This window comes from Perca fluviatilis, chromosome 18 (assembly GCF_010015445.1).
Source record: "Perca fluviatilis chromosome 18, GENO_Pfluv_1.0, whole genome shotgun sequence".
Classification (NCBI taxonomy): domain Eukaryota; kingdom Metazoa; phylum Chordata; class Actinopteri; order Perciformes; family Percidae; genus Perca; species Perca fluviatilis.
The window spans coordinates 18,419,411-18,442,529 of NC_053129.1; the positions used below are offsets into that span (position 1 = coordinate 18,419,411).

Sequence of the window (23,119 nt, forward strand, 5' to 3'; positions counted from 1 at the left end):
GAACACAAATGAGGCCTTTGACTCTTTCACCTTTTTGTGATAATTCCATTATTATTAGGCACATGGACAAAATAAATAACTTGATATCTGCAATGTTTTTAAAACTGTCTGTTCCACAACAGACATTATATCAGAAAAAAGGGCCGGCGTTTAAGCACGTTACAAACTGTAGGCTCAATGTGAGCTATATCTCAGTGCAACAGGCTTCTCAGATACCGAAGAACAGTTTATGAAACTCCGCCCTTTGCCTGAGGTGACCGACTTGTTTCAAGATCCCAAAGCGGTTTTTAGGTCCGGGTGGAGGGTCACAGCAGGCGTTCCTACACGTGTGACCACTCGGAAACCTCGTCCTGAGAGGATCATATTCATTCATGAAATTATCTGTAACTCTAATGTATTGGACTTGTACCTGCCTGCGTAAGTCGACTGCTGAACTGACCTCAACTCGGGAAGGAAATACCGTTCAAACTGAAAGTTGTATAGCCTTCACTACGTACACTACTTAACAGTTCGGGGAATTTAAACATATATTTTGATTGGACTTCTCATTTTAGCTGAAAACATGAAGTTGTAGGCGATCTGTCGTCGACTTTCAGTTTAGTTTGCAGTGGTTTAACCCACAGTAGTTAACTGTAAAGTTTATAGCCTACTCAATGAGTATATTTAACGGACTAGTTTAATATGAGTGAGAAACAAGCGATAGGAGACACTACACTTAACGAGGATCAAACTAAAGGCAATGGGGTGGACTTAGAGAACCATGTCAAACTGGATGAGGCGGGTGACGCTGTGCAATGCGCCGACAATCAGAGTCAGCTGGACGGTCATGAAGCGCTGCGACCCACCCGCCTGTACAAACGGCGCTGGATGATCGTCCTCCTGTTCAGCTCATATTCACTGTGCAACTCCTTCCAATGGATACAGTACGGCATCATCAACAACATTTTTATGAAGTTCTACGACGTGGACGCCTTCACCATAGACTGGATGTCTATGATCTACATGCTGACATACATTCCCTTCATCTTCCCGGTGACCTGGCTGCTGGACAAAAAGGGGCTACGGGTCATCGCGCTTGTGGCCACTGCGCTAAACTGTGCCGGCACATGGATCAAAGTAGCCAGCGTCAAACCCAACCTGTTCGCCGTCACCTTTCTGGGGCAGTTCTGCTGCTCGTGCGCGCAGGTGTTCATCCTCGGGATGCCGTCTAGAATCGCGTCTGTGTGGTTCGGTTCAGAGGAAGTGTCCACCGCCTGCTCCATCGGAGTCTTCGGGAATCAGGTAGGCTGTGAAGCACAGACTGTCCCCTGGTCAGTAAGTAGGTCAGGATAGCTCTTCATCTACTTAATCACTAATTTAATCTATATGTAATGGCTCCATTCACCACCGATCATGCGGATATTCCCACATCTATGTGGCACGTTTGCGTAATTACGCACGTTCAGGCGACCACAGTGCATCCCCTGTTCGTTAAAGCCACAGCATCGCTGAATAAATGGTAGCAATATACAGTGAACCAGCATGCAAGAATAGAAATACGTTTAAACAACCACGATGTACCTTAAATCATATAACTTTGTATGAAGGTATTGTAAACTGTAACAGTGAGAGCTGAAGACAAAAAAAACTTTCTCTACTGTTAAATGGTACATATTAAACAGATCTGTACACACAAATACAACTTTGTCAACCCAAAGCCACTTATTATTCAGCAGCATGAAGCACATGGAGGCTCATATTTACACAAAACAACCTTTCTTGTAAGCTTGTCAAGCCTTTATACTTGCCCTCCACCATGGCCATTATAGTGACCACAGAATACAAAAAAAATTTAAATCATTAATAGCATAGTGGTAGCAAAAAGGAACTAGAATCTATCATTTAATGTTTTGAAGCTGTGAGCAGATTTGGATGCTCTCAGGTCTTCTGGCAAAGCTGCTCCACAGATGTTGGTCCTGGACCACAACACCTAAACAAGATTTGGAAAAATGGTCGGACTTAGAAGGGACATAAAATCCAAGCATGTTTAATATGTCCTCAAACATTGTGTGATAGAAAACCTGAAGACAGAATCCTGAAGTCTGTCCAAACCAGTGGTGGAATGTAACAAAGTACATTAACTCAAGAACTGTACTTAAGTATATATTTTAGGTACTTGTACTTTACTTGAGCCTCTTCTTTTCAAGGCACTTTATATTTCTACTCCACTACATTTCAAAGAGAAATATTGTACTTTTAACTCCACAACATTAATCTGACAGTTTTACAAATTAAGATTTTTGCACACAAAACACATGTAGTTTATAAAATAAAAGTTTTTATGATAAATTAAACTACCCTTGGGTGCCCAAGGGTAGTTTAATTGACCTGAGCGCGCACCCATGTATAGAGGTTTACTCCTCGATGCGGGTTTGACTCCAAACTGCGGCCCTTTGCTGCATGTCATTGCCCCTCTCGCTCCTCTTTCGTGTATTCAGCTGTCCTATACAAATAAAGACCTAAAATGGCCACAAAATGATCTTAAAAAAAAAATAATTAAACTACCCAAGACTATAACAAGTGCAGCTGAAATGATTAGCCGATGAAACACTTAGTTGATGACAGAACTGTTTTGATCGTTTCCAGTTTCTAAAATGTGAGGATTATTCAGCATTGAATACTTTTACTTTTAATACTTTAAGTATATTTTCCTGATCATACTTACATACTTTTACTTAAGTCACATTTTCAATGCAGGGCTATTACTTGTAACAGAGTATTTTTCCAATGTTGTAGTACTTTTACTTAAGTTAAGGATCTGAATACTTCTTCCACCACTGGTCCAAACAATTACCAGTATGGCTGTACTTGCAGTTTATTCAAAGCTTTCTTTGTTAAACAATAGAAGAGAGCATTGCAGTAGTCATACTAAAGTAGTCCTACTAAATACATACACAATTACATTGGTTTTTTTGGGGGGGCTTTTCCCTTTATTGGACAGTGGATAGATATGAAAGGGGGAGAGAGATGGGGAATGACATGCAGCAAAGGGCAGCAGGTCAGACTCGAACCCTGCGCCACTGCAGGACCCAGCCAACATGGGGCGAACGCTCTTACTGGGTGAGCTAGAGGCCGCTCCAATTACATTGTTTTTAATGTGATGAACCATTTATTACACGTTAAACATGCAGTGCAGTAGGACATTACCCACAGAAATTGTTTTCTGGATTTTTTTCTGTGACTGTACTGTGATGTGATAGTCAGTTAAACAACTCACCACATTCTTCACATATATCATTTTCATTTTACTTGTATGCAAATGCATTAGTGTGCTGCTATTATAGTGTTTATCTAAGTTAAGAGGCAGCAGGACATTTTAAGCAGCCAAAAAGGCAGACAGCATTGCAAAGATCAGCATCGTGCCACTGTAAACATCACATTCAACACTTCTGAATTCTGATTCTGAACAAACAACACTTGACTCAACTTACAGTACATCAACTCCAAGTAAAATGTCACTTAAAAGTCATCGCTTAGTCCTGGAAAATTAGCTGTGTGTAACCCAGAGCACAAACTGGGTTTTTGGATGCAGACAGTAAGAACAAACACTTGCTGGCTTTCTGATATACTTCTAATGAGCATGTTGTTTTTAACAAATCTTGTTTCAGCTTTGTGTATTCAACGCTTAAGCCTTCTAACAGGTTTAACACGCCATTCAAACCTGCCTTGACAAACCTTCCTACACACACTATTCCTAGTGACACCTCCACAGAGCCAGTATGTATGGAGATATCAGTTTATTTTCTTCACATTAAAAGGCTTTTCCTGTCATTTGTGCATGACAAACAACTTACAGACTTGATAATTGACTGGACTAGATATCCTGCATCCATACAATATAGGCCTCAAACTGGTTTTATCATGTGTTATTTTATTGCATCCAAACTGCCTTACCAGGACATTTCATTGCATCACACCCTTCAATGGTGTAAAAGAAGGAATAAGTCAAATAAGTCATATCTCAAAGACACTGCATTGTGGTTGGCACTAAAATCATTTTATATAATATAAAAATAAACGTAAAACAAAATCTGTGGTAAAATCTTTTTAAACTGCACACATGCAAAATGAGGAAAAGGAATATTCGATTATCCTTAAAGGTCCAATGTGTAGGAATTTCTCCCATCTAGCGTTGAGATCATATATCGCAATCAACTCTCTTGCACCACGCAGTTCAAAGTACCTATTACAACTACGTAGCCTTCACGCTCCAAAAAGCCAGTCTCTTGCTCTTTTCAATATCCTTTTTCTTTCTGGGCGAAGAAGAAGACTCCTGTTCCTGAAATTTGGATTTTGAATATGTGTGGTCCTCCATGTTTCCTTCTTCAAACTTGCCGGGGCCGGGAAGCTACGATACCCATTAGCAGCATTAGCAGCACCTGTGAGTTGACAGCGAAAATGTGAAAGGCGGAGCAGTATGTCCTGTATGTCCCTTACCGGCTAACGTATTTCAAGATGGCACAATATGGAGCGTCTACCCCAGTTAATGTGAATGCAAATGTCAAATTTCCAGCCAAAAGGAATACTTGGAATTGATGGTGATGGTAAATATTGATGAAAAAGGACAAGTTTGTGAACGGGCAACACAGATTTTGATAATGAACAACTAAACACGTTACACACCTTTAACAGTCTTCAGCCTTCACAAGATACTTAATAAAGTTCAACAGAGAAATATGTCTGTTTTTTAGTTTTCTGGGGTCACTATAATAGGGACAGTTAACTCAAGAGGTAAAACAAGGTTTGAGTTTGTAGGAGTGGTTTAAGTAGAATTGGAAGAATTCCTATATTAACATCACATGACTGGACTGAAGGCAATAAATATGTGGCATAGATGCCATCACATGGTATGAGTTGTGAATCAGGACACTAGTAAAGGCAACGGTAACTCCAGCTCTGGTCGCTCTCTGGCTCCTCTGAGAAAAGCATCTTTCTACTACACGAAGTTTGCACACAGGACAGCAAGCTGTTTAGGACACACGCTCTGAAATTTCAAGACCTCTCACCTCTCACGCTTCAGGGGCCCACTTTAGGACTGTTAAAATGCCACAAAACAATACTTTGAAAGACAACCATGCAAATTCTGAACCCGGTGGTGAAGAATGGCCGTGGTCCAAGGCTGCAGAGAATCCCGCTCCGGGCCTCGCTTCACTGCAGTGGACTCCCAGACCTTTAGGCAGAGCCATCTCTATTGGGTCACGGTTAGACGTCGTGGCTTTACAGGCTGACCGGGCAGAGCAGGTCCCCAAGGCTGAGACCAAACTTCACCACCGTCGCTGGCTCATGCTGTTTCTCTTTAGCGCCGTCTCAGCCAGCAATGCCTTTATGTGGCTTCAGTACAGCATTATTAGCAAAATATTCATGCGCTTCTACAACATTGACTCTCTGGCCATCGACTGGTTGTCCATGATCTACCTGCTCACTTACATTCCACTCATTCTGCCCGTCCTGTGGCTTCTGGACAACAGGGGAATCCGGGACGTTGTCCTTGTTGGGTCAGCCTTTAACTGCATTGGTGCTTGGATAAAAATTGGTAGTGCCAGTCCCAATCTGTTCCCAGTCACCTTTTTTGGCCAGTTTATGTGCTCAGTAGCCACTGTGTTCGTCCTTGGTATTCCCTCTTACCTTGCCTCAGTGTGGTTCGGAGAGAAAGAGGTTTCCACCGCTTGTTCCATAGGAGTTCTGGGAAATCAGGTTTGTCTGAATATCTAGTGTCCACATAGTGAGGCAGCTGTCTGTAGATTATGCAGCTGCACGGGATGCCAGAGTCGCATAGGACTTCTAGTGTCTTGTTGCGAGAGTCCAGAGAAAACTGTGTTAACTGTTTGCTGAAACCTCCTCGTCGTACACTGTCTGTTTAGCTGTTTAAGTATAAACACTGTTTCCCAATCGTGAAGTTCTGTGTTGAATTAGTCAGATGACATAGATGCTGTTAAAACACGGTTATATAGCAACCTGATATGGTAGAAATAACTATTCTGAGATGGTTTTCTGATGGGCAAAAAGTTCTATTTGGTATGTTTCATTGACCTACACATGCAAGTTTCAGATGAGTGACATTGTAAAATGGCTTGTTTGAGAGGATTGACAATTGAAAAAAAAATATGTATAGTGTTTTATCTACCAAGATGTACTATAGATAACACAACCCCATCTAACCTTTTAAAGATCAATTGGATCATAAAGTTATTAAGTGTGTATTTAAACCAATAACATATATTACATTACTAAAATATACACTTCAAAACATGCAATAATACCCTCTAAATACACATGTTGTGGTACCATTCAGTCAGCATATGAAATTTAGAAACAACAGGGTTATGAGCAAAACGTTTCTGTTTTTAAGTCACCTTGAACTTAGAAAACAATGATGTGTGTTCACTTCCGACTTCTGTTTTTTTCTTTCATTTGTGTTATATGTGTTCATTGTCTTCTAGCTGGGTATTGCCATTGGGTTCCTTGTGCCTCCCGTCCTGGTGCCTAATGTGGACGACTTGGACGAGCTGGCTCATCACATCAGCATTATGTTCTACATCACAGCAGGAGTGGCTACCTTACTCTTCATCCTAGTTATCTTTGGTAAGAATTGTCATGTAGCACATGGGTCAGTCCACACACACCAAAAATAGGGTTTTCTTACGACTTCCAGTGTTATCTTGCCATGCAGACGGAGCCGGATATCTTAAAACCTCTGCAGATAAAACCGAAATCTTCTGCATGGCTAGACACCATTTTGCAGTTTCGGCATTTTTTGAATTTACATAAAATGTAGATTAACTGGATTTAAATGCTATTTTAATACTGATATCACTGTACCGTGTAACCAATGATTTTTCTGTGAATGGAATAGAGAGGCGAGGTCAATGAAGCAGTCAAGGGAGTAAGAATGAATGAAGTCAAACGTGACATCACTTCAGTCACTCAGCTTTTCTACTTCCCAACACTTTATACTGTCCCTCAGAAACATACTCAGACGTTTTCATGTGTATTGTCTGGAACCAATATTCCCTCAGTCCAGTGGGACTTTCTCATTCAGTGGATCCAACTGATGATGCTTTTAATTTACAGCAGACTTCCACTCTGACAAGAAGCACCATTCAGTGGAAAAGAGAAGTGCTGAACTGCATGTCTGCACCAACACAAAACCCTCCCTGAAGGGGAGATTCACAAAAAAAGATACTATTGTGGTACAGGTCAGGAGGAATGTCACGGTAGCAGGCACCAACAGTAGAGAAAAGAGCGCTCCAGCATAGTGAACAGTATTATTGTGTAACATTTAGTTATAGAGATATTAAAAATAGAGGATCTATGATCACAAAAGGACATTTTTGGGTTAGGAGGAAGTGGCGTGACTTGACAAACAGGATGTGAGTTGTGAGGAAGAATGCTTAGTTGTAGTCTGCTTTATATCTGCTGCCAATGCATTTTCACCACTATGTCTTTTTCCTTCCGTTCCCTTACGTGTTATCTCAGAATTTATATTTTCAATTACACATTTATCACCTCAGATGTAGTAATCAAACTTGATTTTATGTCTTTTTTTTATTGTGGAGAAAGTCAGTAGCAAACAATGTTAGTATGTACTCTGCTGTAGAGAACTGTGGGCTGGGTAGTTGTAAGAGAGGGACAAGTTGCATGAAAAAGCTGTTGTCCTGTCAGGACAGGGGGAGGGCGGGGGCGCTCGTAAGTGTTCTGCATTCAGAAACACAAAAGGATGCTTGTGAAGGCCTTCCATAGTGGCACCATGTACAACTTTCAGACTGATTAAACCATCAGTGTTGATTGTATAACGAGAAAGATAGATAAGTGTTAAATCCACCCACATCACATAACTCGTTATATCAGTGATCACTGATCACAAAGTCTTTACAGGACGTACAGACTTTTGTTAGTCGTGTTATGGATTATGGCAATGGACGTGACTTTTGCTGCTCTTGGTTACTCCAGCGAGATATTTCATACCAGTTGGCCTCACTGGTTTCATGATATGACACATATTATACTCACACGCATAGCACACCCTCACACATACATGCAAGATGCCATGTGTGAGGGTTGTCCTGCTGGCAGGGCCATCTGTATCCCTGCAACAGGCCTGTGAGTCAGCAGGGCAGACCTCAGGATTCAGAGATTTGCATAAACTGTGTGCAAAGAGAGGTGAGAGAAAAGTTTGGCTGCTGCCTTCCTTTTTAAACAAATTGGCAGTCAAAGTTAACTGCAGAGAAAGTCTGCATTAAGACATAATATGAGTGGATCTGGTTGACTGAGCGAGGGGAATCACCGAGAGTGGTAAAGAAAAATTTGCATGCACAAACCAAAAAAAAGTACAGTTAAAATAACATTTCCTTTGAATAACAATAACAGTTAATAACATGCAACTGACATCATTAATAATTCAAAGAGCCGTTTAGTTTCGTAAGTTTAGTGAGAACTGGTTACTAAACACAGACCCTTAGGTCTGTTTTGCTGGTGGGAAGAAAAGGCTAGCTCAGATCCAAAAAGCACAAAGACAGACATCTGTGTTTCCCCTTGAAGCCTGAGGGTGCGTGTTTTCACTCAGGAGAAAACACAGACTAAAACAGGTCACATCACAGTTGGCACCCCAAAAGATGACTGTCCTCTGGGTCACAGGCTGGCTGACTGTCTTTTGGCCTTAGAAACGCTCAGGGAAAGAATATGAGTGTATCTACATCATGCATTATGTGAAGGTGTATTGAGCGTATATGTTTGGACCTGTACAGCTATGTCTGAATGTGTCCCATTACACAGCTCATTTTGCCTCCATGGCCTTTTTAGACATACATGTGGTAGACAATTTGGTCCTCATGTAAAGAGTCAAACAGTAACATTTTGTTATTTTAAGCATTTAAACATTAATGTACCAAATATTCCCCTTAGAATCTGCCCTTTAGCAGCTCTAGAGTGAGATAAATTCCAATCAAATACAGTCATTTTACAACTTTTTCCAGTGTCACTGAATATATACAAAATTGATTGAAACATCAAGTGATTGTGATATGTTATACCACATATATAAATGACATATTACTTTGTACATCGGACTGTGATCATGACTGTTTGCTGATGGCTGAATCAGCAAAGTGTTCACATGTAACCTGCATGACAGTGTATGTTTGTGAGTGTAGACTTTGCTGCTGTTGCTGTTATTTGTGTTTACTGTGTTTAATATTGATTTTGGTCTCTCCATATGTCAGTCTTTCAGGAGCATCCTAAACTTCCTCCGACTCAGGCCCAGGCCACAGCTCGTAGCATCCCTCCAGAGCAGTACTCCTACATGGCCTCTATTCTCAGGCTGCTCCGCAACAAGCCCTTCATCCTCCTCATCATCACTTACGGTCAGTCAACGCCATTCTTCACAGTAACAGTTATTTGTTTGTGTTTATTTTATGGACCAACATTAAAAAAGTACTTTAAAATCTATTTTAGACCAGTGTAAAAAACATCCACTGGCAGGGCTTTTATTTTTTGTAGGTGGTTGTTTATTTATAACCCATGTAGCTTAAATTGTAACTATTAAAGCTGCATTAAAGGAACACACCGACTTATTGGGACTTTAGCTTATTCACCGTACCCCCCAGAGTTAGATAAGTCCATACATACCCTTTCATCTCTGTGCGTGTCGTAACTCTGTCTGACGCCCCCACCGCTAGCCTAGCTTAGCACAGATCCTGAAGGTAACCGTTTCTATCTAGCCTACTGCTCCCAATAAGTGACAAAATAATGCCAACATTTTCCTATTTACATGTTGTGATTTGTATAGTCACAGCATGTACAAATAACAAGCTCACATGAGACACAGCCATCTTCTAACCTTATACATACTGGGAACTAATTCTCAGAAGGCGAAGCACTGCTACTTGGGGCGGAGTGATTAGCGCAACACCTGAAAAGCACCATTGTTATTCTTTGCTCCTCACCACAGGGCTTCTCAGGTGCTGCGAGCAAATCACTCCGCCCAAGTAGCAGAAGTAGCAGTGCTTGAATAAGCTTAAAGGAACACGCCGACTTATTGGGACTTTAGCTTATTCACCGTAACCCCCAGAGTTAGACAAGTCAATACATACCCTTCTCATCTCCGTGTGTGTTGGAACTCTGTCTGACGCCCCCAGCGCTAGCCTAGCTTAGCACAGATCCTGGAGTTAACAGCTTCCAACTAGCCTACTGCTCCGAAAAAGTGACAAAATAACGCCAACATGTTCCTGTTTATATGTTGTGATTTGTAGAATCACAGCGTGTACAAAAAACAACGTAACATGAGACACAGCCATCTTCTTGGCGCTTTTCCATTACATGGTACCTGCTCGACTCGCCTCGACTCTGCTCGCCTTTTTTGGTTTTCCATTACGAAAAAAAGTACCTGGTACCTGCTAACAGGTACTTTTTTTAGTACCACCTCAGTCGAGGTTCCAAGCGAGCTGAGGCGAGCCGAGAAGGTGACGTGAAAACCTGCAGGCTGCTGACTGGTCGGAAAGAATCGTCACTGATCACTGCATTGCTAGCGAGAGACGGCATTTTTAAATAGTTTAGCCAGCGGTGTTTTTTTGCTGCCGGAGGCTCCACGCAGAGCTTTCTCCGTAGCATACAAGTGGCCTGATGTTTATACTTGTGCGCTGGTGTGTGCATGTGTGATGTGTGTGTGTGGGGAGCTGGTGAGCGAGGGAGAAGTGAGAGAGTGACGTCGATTATCTCTGCAGCGAGTATCGACTCTAGAGTCATATATATGTGAGAGAAACAAAGTGTCTCCCCTGTTCTTTCTGACCACGGTGGGAAATCTGGAGCAGTAAACGTTAACTATCTCTTTGATATCATGTTGTTTACGGAGACGGAGAACCAGGAAATGAGTCGGGGAAAAGCAACGCTGCTAAGCCACGCCCACGGCAGTCACTATGACGACCAGCCACGCTGAGGCGGTACTAAAATCTGCAATGGAAAACGGACGCACAGCGCGGCGAGTAGAGTCGAGTAGAGTCGAGGCGAGTCGAGCAGGTACCATGTAATGGAAATACGCCATATGCTTTTACTATCTAGTAATTGTTGACTCTATTACTCCAACTCTGAGCGAACTCCAGGCGAACTCTCTGCTCCTCACCACAGAGCTTCAGGTGCTGCTAGCAAATCACTCCGCCCAAGTAGCAGAAGTAGCACTACTTTGCCTTTCTGAGAATATAGTTCCCAGTTTGTATACGGTTAGAAGATGGCTGTGTCTCATATTACCTTGTTATTTGTACACCCTGTGACTATACAAATCACAACATGTAAATAGGAAAATGTTGGCGTTATTTTGTCAATTATTGGGAGCAGTAGGCTAGATGGAGCCTGTTAACTCCAGGATCTGTGCTAGGCTTAGCTAGCGCTGGGGGCTTCAGACAGAGTTATGGCACGCACGGCGATGAGAAGGGTATGTATCGACTTATCTAACTCTGGGGGTTACTGTGAATAAGCTAAAGTCCCAATAAGTTGCCGTGTTCCTTTAACTGTTTTCCTGATTTTTCTCATTGTAAAGACAACATGGACATATAATCACCATTTAACTGACCATTTAACTCGAGTCCAAAATAAATGTTCCTTCGGGGACAATAAAGTATATCTTATCTTAGTATATGATATGGCAATCTTGTAATCAAATAATGTCATGTTCATGGTCAACTGATGTCTAAAGTCCAATATTCACTCTCGAGTAGCTCTGTTTTTGGTCTCCACCATCTTCTGATGGAAATTTAAGTTTCTTTAGCTGCTAAATGCTCCACTATGTTCACCTGCTAGTTGCCAACTGTTTGTCTGTTGTTTGGTGCTGAGCAGGTAGTGTACAGTGGGTTTTTAAACCTTTTTCACCCGGCAGTGAGACAATGACAGCGGTGAGAGTGAGCAAAAACAGTAAGGCTGGATAGCTTAACAATTAGCTGAAAGTCCATAAAAAGCTCAGTAAAGCCAAGGGGAGCTACAAATTTGGGTGATCATTTTCTGTAGGTTCACTACGAGCGACCCCTTTCACATGGTCATTTGATACATTGTCATAATAAAGATATTGAATGGGATTATAGTCGCTTTAAACTGACCAATCCAATTAAAAAAGGTTGTTCGATCCAGGTATTCCTCCCAACACATCATCACATCTTCCCTGCACTTAAGGATTCTTCTTTATAATAGCTGTTATATTATCATAGAAACCAAGTGATTTCCAATAAAGCCCTAACAGTTTCCCTTTGAAGTGTAACAAGGTTTATCTTATCGTTAAATGTCATAAAAATCCAAACAAGTCATTGGTTATATAAAAGTTCATATAGAGACGAGAGTGAGTGTGTCCTGGAGGGGTTCAAAGTTTGCTAAAAGTCAAACAATGTTTAACAAATGATCGATGTGACCTAAAGACCAAATGTTTTATGAAGTTATAGGTCTCTGAGAAATGAAATTAGTTTCTCGGCAGTCTGTCAATTTAGTCAAGCTTGTGAAGTCACAAAAACTACGTCTAACAGCTGTGAGCAGTTAATGAATTCACCTTGCTTGACCTTACCGTGTCACTTCACATGACACAATTCATGTGACTATTATTTTTAGTGTGTGTGTGTTTATGTTTATGTTTATGTGTGTGTGTGTGTGTGTGTGTGTGTGTGTGTGTGTGTGTGTGTGTCCCTCTACATATGATCTTTGGGTTCCAGATAACTATGCAGAGTTCACACGCTCTCAGATTCACCTGGGATTGTCAGTCTGACTGGGCTGCAGCTCCACCTGTGCCTGTCTGTAGCTGTTGATCATGAATGTCCAGTAATATAAAAGCAACAGGCTCATTCATACAGTAATATTTGCAAATAGTATAGAAATATATATTCAGTGTTTTATTTTTGCATTTTACATCCTCACTCAATTTATTCTCTTAACAATTTTCCAAAAGTGGTGTTAATGGTCTTGTGAGTGTTTTTTTTTATGCAGGATATTTTCTTTCTGTGTAGTTTACGTTTGACTTACTGACGTTACCTAAAACCTTTTGTTCTAAAACACTGTGTAGACCTGTCCTTTTATAGAAATCCTTGGTTTGGGACAGCTCTCTGTTTCGGAAACAAGCCTGATTAGGTTCATTTGACACAACTGCAAAACAAAACCCTTCGACCTCTCGCATTACAATATTTCACAATTCACTTAAGGAAGTGAGCTCAATGATTCCTCAACTTTAAAGTTTCCTAAAAGATGTTTTTGTGGTGTAAAGACCGTTTGACAATATTTCCCAACTGACAGGTTTGAACGTGGGTTGTTTCTATGCTGTTGGCACCTTGCTGAACCGCATGATCATCGAGCATTACCCTGTAAGTCCTGCCTACTGTGTCTGTGTATATATATATGGGTAGACATGCAGTATAGTATTTAGTTTAAATTAATAATTTCCTATGGGAGGTGTCACAATGTCCATACTAACACTATTTCATAGGACAATTAGACTTTCTCTATTGAAATTGATTGATACATGTTGCTGTATAATGTCATGGAATAATTCAATTAATTCAATTTCACTCTCCATCAGTAGGAGGTGTGGAGAAAGAATTGATGTGACACCAGATGTATAAACTCACTCCAATTCACCTCAACTCCATTGAAATGATGTCTGCTTTCTCTCAAACTGCCTTTCCTTGGAATTGTAAGGTCACTAACATATGTCCTATCTTCTTTAACCCTTTAGGGAGAAGAAGTGAATGCTGGGAGGATTGGCCTCACCATTGTCATTGCGGGGATGGTCGGCTCCCTCATCTGTGGCATTTGGTTAGACAAAACTAAAACTTACAAGTAAGGCGAATGTCAGAATCGAAAAGTACAAGAACAGCAGTTTGTGAAGTTTCCAGTGTTGGGAATCAAAACAATGCTAAGAGAGAGAGTTTAACTTGTACTTCACATGGATTATTTTAAATCAGTATCGTAGCCGACATTTCAGCTACACCACAGCTTTTTTCCTGTACTGTGTATTGTCATTTCACTTCTCTCGCTGGACATCTTGTTTAGTGTTCATGTGTTGGCTGTTGGGGTTTTGTGTCTGTTTTTCCAGGTGCAGCATGCTGCTCTAACAGTGATCTTTCTGACCCAATGGGCCTTCTGGCTGTGTTGTGACAGCATTGTCCACCCTATGTCTTATTTAGAAGAGTATTGTTTTGCAAATGTGTGTGTGTGTGTGTGTGTGTGTGTGTGTGTGTGTGTGTGTGTGTGTGTGTGTGTGTGTGTGTGTGTGTGTGTGTGTGTGTGTGTGTGTGTGTGTGTGTGTGTGTGTGTGTGTGTGTCACACATGCAGGGACACATTCAGTCCCACCTGCCTTTGTTTTCTAATCCAGATATTTAATTGACTCTCTGATTGCCCATTCTCAAATACTTTACAGTTCATCTGTTAATTTCAACATTTCAATATTATTATGAACATTTTAGCATCCTATACTGCAGTGTTTCTCAAATGGGGGTACATGTACCCCCTAGTGGTACTTTGGAGGACCGCAGGGGGTACGTGAGATATTTAACAAAATGTTTAATAGTTACAAGGCTGTTGTCCAGAACATTGTTCCTCTTTATGTAGACTTTTTTTTTCATACCAAAAATATGACATTTGTGTCGCCTTCTTTGGACCTATTTTTGCCTTCCTTCCTTCTTGTCCTTCTGCTTTTCGCTTTTTTCGAAGTTATGTCACTGTTTTTGAAGTTTTTGATACTACTTCCGATCTCTTCTTGCCTTCCTTCCTTCTTTCTACCATCTTTTTCCAAGGTTTTGCCTTTTTTACAGTTTTTGTCCCTTGTCTTTTCATTTTTTCAGTTACAAGGCTGTTGTTTAGTAAATCTATCGCTGACAGCGCTGTACTGTTCCTCTTTATATAGACTTTTTTTTTTCTACCAAAAATGATTAGCGCCGGTCAGGGGGTACTTGGCTTAAAGAAACAATTCAAAAGGGGTACATTGTTGAAAAAAGTTTGACAACCACTGCTATACTGTACTTTTCTTAAAGAGGTGCATATAATTGATAAGAAAAGGGCATGTTTTTTCAAATGCTGTTTATTATAGATTTTGGTGGATTTTTTTTTTTATCTGCAAGGTGCTACCTTATTCAGAATTTCAGACTGCAGTTTTGATTGTCTTATGATCAATGTGCACAAGACTTATTTCAAGATAAATTAAATTGTGTTTTGTGACAATCTCATGTGTATTAATGAGTAGCTGTAATTATGTAGTGAGTTTTAAAGATACCCTGTAGTTCCTGGTGCACATGCAAAAAAACAAACATTGCTCCATAGTGCTAATGCACTAATGGTCAAGAACTCCACAATATACCTTGACATTTTGAATCTGTAAAAGACTGCTTTTAATCTGAATACATTTTTAAATCACTTGAGAAGCTGCAGTGGTCTACTACAGCACCTACCCACACAAATTGAAAATACAACAGTCCTCTGATTTTACCATGATAATGATGATTGTAGTGTTCAGTGTTGTATATTTCTAATGTGTTTTTTTTCAGGCAGACAACCCTTGCAGTCTACTTCATGTCTCTGGTGGGGATGATAGTCTATGCTGCTACACTCAATCTAGGACACCTCTGGGTGGTCTTCATCACCGCTGGAGCTCTTGGGTATTCCTTCATTTATTCATTCATTCTTTCTTTTTTGTGGTACTATGTACTATGATCTAAGGATTTATTAGTTTTTAATGTTTTTGCTATACACTTATTTGTTCAGTCAAGGGACAGAAAACCAAAATGATATGTATATAGAAATATTTACAACCAAATCACCATAAATACTGTATTTCAAGATAGATTAAATTCTAAGTAGTCTATATTGACAATGTTTAATTTCTGGGATTGTTCAGGTGCCGCCGGAAATTCCGCCGGATGTCCCTCATTTCGGCCGGATGTTCGTTACCTTCCGCTTTCTTTGTGTTGGCATTTTAAATTTTGAGTACTATTGTTATCTGCTCCTCAGTTCTCTGCAATCCAGAGAGCTATCGAGAATATCTGTCCAATCTGAGTTTTCTGTTGCACAACTAAAACAACTTTTGAACATACACACCAAAACAAGTTCCTTCCCGAGGCTATTTTGCAGAGGCACCGTTGCTCCGCCTGGCTCTTAGCGCTGCCCGAGATGATTGTGATCATCAAAAATAAAGAAGCCAGTAAACCAGAGCACGTTTTTCTCCCATCCCGGAATACTGTGTGGACTAGCCAGACCCTACTCCACAGCGCTGTGGTGGAAGGTCTGGCAATGGGAGACTATATCCTAAGTAAGCAAGCTTGAGTGAGCTCAGCAACATCACATTTTAAGCTCTAACTATTTGCACATTCCTTACACAGATGCTGTCTCTTCCACTGCAGGTTTTTAAACTAAACTGAATCAGAGATGGAAACTGCGGAAAACTTGTGCAACCCTGCTATGTAACAGTTTATCTGAGTGCATTATTTCTGTTGACATTTGCAACAATAATTTACAGCGGTGTTTATTTAGAGGTCAACTTTGGTTTGATAAGCATTCGCACATACAGTACATCCCTACGCACAGAAGGATCTAAAGTAATGATTTGTGTCCCTACACACTGACCCAGTATTCAAACTCAGGATATAACCAGGGAGGTGATGGCGCAGTGGATATGACACATGCGTTTGGTGTGGGAGATCTGGGTTCGATTCCCACTGCGATACATCAACCAATGTGTCCCTGAGCAAGACACTTACCCATAGTTGCTCCAGAGGGGCGTGCAACCTCTGCTATATCTAGCAATTGTAAGTCGCTTTGGATAAAAGCATCATGTAATGTAATAATAAACCAGTAGTAGTGAGATAGATACAGGACAAAGTTGTGTGGAATAATCTGCATAATTCACTAATACTGCTTTGCAGGCAGTCCTGGGTACATGAGGTATATTCAAAACTGATAACAATATGGATAATTAAAAAACAGTTTGGATCAAATTGTATTCAAGATGGTTCTCAGATTGCAAGTTATCACTGTGACGTGGGTGCAGTGCATTAAAATGAAGGTTGAAGAGCCACTATTAATTATATATTTACATGTGAAAATGATCCACAAAATCTTCTTATGTAGGTAAAACCAGATCATATAGCCAGCAGTACTTTTGCAACCTTTACATGGCTGTTATGAAATCATTACACATCTTCAGCAGCACAGATTGGCCTTCCAGATTGGGCTCACCCTTTCTGTGAAGGCACACCTACGTGACATACCATACATGCGTGCCAGCCAGAGAACATCATTCGTGTGAGTCCGGCTGAATTGTCAAATAACTCACAGAAAGCTTAATTTGTTAATCGAGACTAAATGAGCTACAGCTAGCTTTACATTACTGCTGGAATTCCTGATATTCCATTGATAAAGTTTCTTTTCTTTTTCTTCAAGTGTGTACAACTGTTGTCCCGAGTATTTTTCTTTCCCCATCATAGTATCTAATAATTTCTATTTTTGATTTTGAATGTTTATTGTTATGTATGTGTATTATTATTATTAGCTTATCCATTCACAAACTCTTGATATTATTGCTCTATGTTGTTTTATTTATAGGCAGAAAGAGTGTAGGTAAATGTCTAAGAAATGCATCTGCAAATTCTGTGTGTGTGTGTGTGTGTGTGTGTGTGTGTGTGTGTGTGTGTGTGTGTGTGTGTGTGTGTGTGTGTGTGTGTGTGTGTGTGTGTGTGTGTGTGTGTGTGTGTGTGTGTGTGTCTCCAGGTTCTTCATGACGGGCTACCTGCCGCTGGGCTTTGAGTTTGCGGTGGAGCTGACGTACCCAGAGTCAGAGGGAACCTCATCCGGACTCCTCAACTGCTCAGCACAGGTGCAATTCAATGACCTATAGGGTCACATAAAACATAATAGTGCAGAAAAGAGATAGCATGAGAACAATTGTTTGTGTGTAACTGGTTGTACTATCACTCAGTATCAATTCAGGTTTTCAGCTGAATCTGTTCTGTCAAATGTGCTAAAATCCTGATTTGACTTTGCAACATGCAACAGACAAAACAAGCATCATTCTTGCAAACCACATATGAACATGAACACAAATTTCTGAGCGACATAAATTCATTCATGAAACATGACGCCACCACCATTCACAAATCACTTCTGTGTAACGTGCCCTGGACAGCTGATTGCGGGTAGTGGCTCTATAATACTTCCTTTGAATGCCTTTATTTATTTTTGCTGCTGAGTGATGAAAGTGGACTGATGAGGTGCTGTAGTGTGTTTTTAATTTGTTTTGCATCTTTCCTTTGTTGTGGTTGTGAGGGTGTGTGCAAACACCAGCTTTATTACTAACTATTGCATGTTCTGCATGCACAGGTATTTGGCATTATATTCACCATCTGCCAGGGGAAGATCATGGAGCGCTTCGGCACACTGGCAGGAAACATCTTCCTCTGTGTTTTTCTTTTAATCGGCACAATAATGACAGGTAAGACCTATTTGACTTTTAAACATATGCTGTGTAGAGTCATAGCAAACTACTGATTTTATGTCATATACAACAATGCCTAAGAATTGTCTTTGTCACTGTTTCTGTTATGAGTTTACCAGCATTCCTGTGGGAAAAAATGCTAAAATTCCAAGAATGCAGATGATGGTTACTGTGTAACTTGAAGGACTGTTTCAGGGTTGAATGTTATGACACATTCAGAATGTAACACAATGACAAATGTGTTTTTATTTTTGCATATATTTAAGAAATATACTTTAGTCACCTACTTCCAGGAAGGTGAGTTGACCTTAGGAGCACCACATGTTTTAGATTTTTTTTCTTAAACAAGTAAAACAAAAACTATTTAACTGAAGTTTGGTAAAAAGAGATTGTGTAACTACAGGAGTTTTGTTGATCCTCACTCAAAAGTGAATGATTTCATTAAGCAAAACACTAAGCTGGAGTTTCTAGAAAACCAATTCAGAAGGTGGAGCCATAAAAATGTTGTAATTTTGAGATACTGTGAGAAATGCTGCACGTGTACTGACATACGATCAGTAGCAGTTTGTTTCAGGTTTTAAATGTGAGATTTCAGGCCTCAGTCACTCCAGAGCCACTTTGTTCTTTTCGCATGGCCCATTGAGGGGTTTATGAGTAATGTATAACTTTTTAAAAATTCATTAGGCACTGAAGCACTAAACATTGTGCACAAAAACCCTGCAAGACTTGAATGCAACTTTTCTGCTCACAAAGGTCAGCAGAGTGACTCAGTGCCTTTTGTAACTTACTCAGCATTTAGCAATATGAGTGGACTTTTTCGTTGTGGTCATCATGCCAGTTTGCCAGAAAGAGAACAGCTTTGTGAGAAAACCATAACTGAACTCCCACTATGTGATACAGTGTAGAGTCCTAATAGTATTGGCTCTCTATGATACATTCATAGTCACAGTGGTTATGATCTGTTGGGAAACCTCCTGAAATGGAAATTGAGGTTAATGATGAGGTTGCAATCAAGCTGTTTTCATTCAGCCACTGCAATGTGTCTGTGCACAAGAGCCACCTACTGGATAGTCACCTTTATTACATCATGTCGTTCAACCACACATTTTTGTTTCAGTTTTTCATGCAGATTTACCTGTTCTGTCTTTATTTCTCTGCAGGCTTAATTAAGTCTGATCTGCGGAGACAAAATGCAAACATGTTGGCCAAAGCAGCAGTAAGTGAGACTAAGGTTTGTTTGTTGGGGATATAGTGTATGTAGGCAAACAATGGTGATGGTAGTATAATTTGGAATAAGCCTTTTTCATGGAAGACATTTTAACATCTCGCAGCAGAAAAAGCGTTAATACAAATAATGAGCTGAATTCCATTTAGCTGCTTCAGTTTCAGGATCTGTCATAAAGCTTACTCAGACATTTGAATGCACGGAGCCATTGTTAATGTTATTACTAACAGTTGTGCTTTTCGTACCATAACAAGTCAAAATGTCTGCTGTGAAGAGGGCCCATGTGTTATTTGTTTGCTTGTCATAAGCTTCCATGGAAGCCATGGAGTCAAGGTCACATGTGCGTCTTGTGCGGCTCCAGAAATAACTTACCATGTGCTCCTATTGTGTCTATTTTTGTTGTTGTCTGCACGTCTCTGTCTGTTTTTCATTCATCATTTACAAATACTGTAGTGTTGATTATGGCCTGATACTGCTACACTATCTCGGCTGCATGTTGGGCTGCTTTCATCTTTCTCAGGTGGCTGCATGTTGTAAAACAGAGCATGCATCTGCTTACATGCTAAGAAATGTATTAACGGACAAATATCTTAGAGCTTAATGAATTTATAGTACAATGGTAAATGCTTTATTGATGTGAATACCCCTTTCGAAATACATGTCTTTCCATTTCACCACTTGCCTACCTTGTGTAGCATTGCTTTGAGAAAGAACCTGAAAACAATCTCTGAAAAAAAGAGGAAGAAGCTACAAAGCAACAAATTACCTCTATTAACATGAAGAGCAAATCGTCATTGATGCCTGGGTGAGTCTCCAAGCTCTGTGATGAAGTTACTGATGACAGGAAATTCCTCACATGTAATGCTAACATACAGTGAAGAACAGACATGAGGGTTCATAATATTCTCAAAAATGAACTTTCTCGTGGAGAGTTGCATGAGACCATCGATACCACTCGTATCTGTCTGTTAAATATGAAGCTAGAGCCAGCAGATGATTAGCTTAGCTTAGTACAAAGACTGGAATCAGGGGGACACAGCTAGCCTGGGCCTTTTGAAGGGAATAAAATCCACTAACCAGCATCAATAAAGCTAACTAATCAAAAAAGTATATCTTGTTTGTTAAATCTGTACAAAAAGCCAGGTGTAAAAACAACAATTTGCCATTTAATGGGGGTTATACTGTATGTGCCACACTATTTTTTGGTTCGGAGCTGAGCTAAGCTAAGATAAGCGGCTGCTGGCTGTAGCCTTATACTTAACAAACAGATATGTGAGTGGTAATAATGCTGGCCAAAAAGTAATGAGCAATTGTTTTCTACTGATACTTATGTGAGTTCAATAGCCTATCTATCAGGTCTGCACTAGCACTGCCTCCAGGAAATAGCCAAATGCTCTCACTCTTAAGTCTGACACTGTCAAAAGCTCTTACTTTCTCCCACCTATTCTGTCTTTTTATATCAAAGTAACTGGCCAAACGTAGCCATATAAATGGAATCATTACAACCTTAAACAATATTACAAACTCAGTCAGTACTGTGGGACAAGCTAGAATTCAGTGGGGGAATTACAAAATCAGATTGTGTCGAAGCAACTTCACCCTGGGACCGGAGACTCACGCCTCTATAAATGCTGAGTGACAAGTGATCAGTAGCTGTTGTTTTAGGCGGAGGGGCAGAAGTCGGGACAAGACTACGGAGCCACCTCGCTAATCACCCATCCGCAGACTCCTCCTTCACACGCCTGATCAATAAACCTTTCTGCCTTCACAAAAAAATCTACTCAAATCTTAGCTCAACACTCAGATGCACAAAGGTAGGAGCACAGAGCAATCAGCAAACACTTTCTATAATCACAACACATGCTTCACATCTTTCCACCTGTCACCTGTTAAACCTCTGTCTCTTACTCGGTTTCTTACCATCACGCTGAATAAAATTCACACAACCATGTAAATATGAAACTTTTTTTTTACTAAGCCTGTTTCAATTTGTGATTTCAGATCGTTAATACAAAAACATTGAGGCTTATTTGAAACTACAGCTTTTTAATTGTTTTAGTAACACCTGTGCTTGTCTTGCTTAGACAAGTCAAAATGTCTGCTGTTAAAAAGGCCAATTAATGTGCTTTTATTGGTATATTTGTGTGTTTTCATCTAGCATGTAGTCAGTTACATACAGTACAGTTCATCAAGAACGGAGTACATTTGAAAAAGTCAAATACATACTGGTAACCACAAAGAAGCAGTCATATTTACTTACTGAAGCTACAGAAGCGGCTTTAGCATTTTAATTGATTATGTTGGTCCTTTCTTTTGTCCTTTGCGAAGAGTGTATCCTCCAAATTAAAAGTATTCTGCACCTTAAGTCTATCAGTAACCTGTAGCTACAGAATATACAAGTAAGATGATGTGGAAAAAAAATCCACAGAAACATTTGGGCCTCTTTTCAATCATATGTTATCTTGAATGTGAATGTGTGGAGGAAATATTTAAAGGCTGTCTGTACTCTTTAGGATGATGTTAGACAAAGTCTACAGAGACAGAAGACAACTTCTGCATTGAATCTATAAAACTGATTAATTTAACAAGCCTGTTTTAAATTGATATAGGGACCTTCAGACTGCCACGATAAAGGCCTGGCTGGATCGTCTATCGTCGAAGAAGCCAAGTTTTAGACGCAAAACACACTAATAAAGATTACATAAAAGCTTTGAAAATGACCATGAACTTCTTCCTGTTACAGTGTAACATACTGAGATAGAACAACACCATCCAGAAGTCTTTAGACCCACTTCCTTTTAGATGTACAGTGTTGTATTAACTATTTACACTTTAAAAAAAAGCTTGAATGCTTAATTATATTAAATATATAAAATGTACTGTTCAGCAATGTTTTTTTACATTTAAGTGTAAGTAAGTGTACTCTCAATAAATCTGCAAGACACATTTGTGAAACGTTTGTGCCTCTACAGTTTTACCTGTCAGTACTTTAAGGATACAGTGTTGATTATGTACAGTACATTTGCCATGAAAAAATGACTAATTCTGTTATTGCTTATTAACAGATACTGTAAATACAGCATGAGTGATTTTGGTATTTGTGGTTAAAATAATTTATACAGCATTAAAGGGTTTCTAATCCGCACACAGTTGTGTAATTTTTTTTAACACCATTCATGTCTCATTTAACATGAAATAAAACTGTTTTATGAAGTTTATTTTCTTCATTTGGTATCATGCTTTACATCAATGTGTATATCTCATGGTCAAACTACATGACTGAAGCCATAGATGATTGTAAACCCAGATGCACACACACCAGTTGTCTCTCTCCAGGATTTACAGCATGACATGTGGATCAGAAGTGTAGAAAAACTGGGTTTTGTACGAGTGTATAGCTTGAACAAACATT

General features: G+C 40.0%; 1 protein-coding gene across 5 annotated transcripts; it reads left to right on the forward strand.

Moving 5' to 3' along the window:
- Positions 1 to 245: 245 nt before the first annotated feature.
- flvcr2b (FLVCR heme transporter 2b) lies at positions 246 to 22,852 on the forward strand. Of its 5 annotated transcripts, none has more exons than XM_039781883.1 (11): positions 246 to 1,281; positions 6,480 to 6,621; positions 9,258 to 9,398; positions 13,294 to 13,361; positions 13,733 to 13,836; positions 15,541 to 15,651; positions 17,759 to 17,864; positions 18,368 to 18,479; positions 19,643 to 19,713; positions 21,373 to 21,521; positions 22,317 to 22,852. In XM_039781883.1, exons 1-10 carry the CDS (start codon positions 682 to 684, stop codon positions 21,451 to 21,453), a joined length of 1,536 nt encoding a protein of 511 aa, XP_039637817.1. In that variant the 5' UTR covers positions 246 to 681; the 3' UTR covers positions 21,454 to 21,521; positions 22,317 to 22,852. The 5 variants fall into 5 exon arrangements, with proteins under 5 accessions (XP_039637817.1, XP_039637815.1, XP_039637813.1 ...); XM_039781878.1 differs by lacking the exon at positions 246 to 1,281 and adding an exon at positions 4,738 to 5,733; XM_039781880.1 differs by lacking the exon at positions 246 to 1,281 and adding an exon at positions 4,742 to 5,733 and having other exon boundaries at positions 19,643 to 19,698.
- Positions 22,853 to 23,119: the final 267 nt, after the last annotated feature.

Excerpts from the sequence above, each read along its gene's own strand:
- flvcr2b (XM_039781879.1), top strand. The coding sequence starts at position 5,083 with ATGCCACAAAACAATACTTTGAAAGACAACCATGCAAATTCTGAACCC. Across the intron at positions 9,399-13,293 it reads CCTCCTCATCATCACTTACG|GTTTGAACGTGGGTTGTTTC; the intron begins GTCAGTCAACGC and ends CCCAACTGACAG. Across the intron at positions 19,714-21,372 it reads CAGCAGTAAGTGAGACTAAG|GCGGAGGGGCAGAAGTCGGG; the intron begins GTTTGTTTGTTG and ends CTGTTGTTTTAG.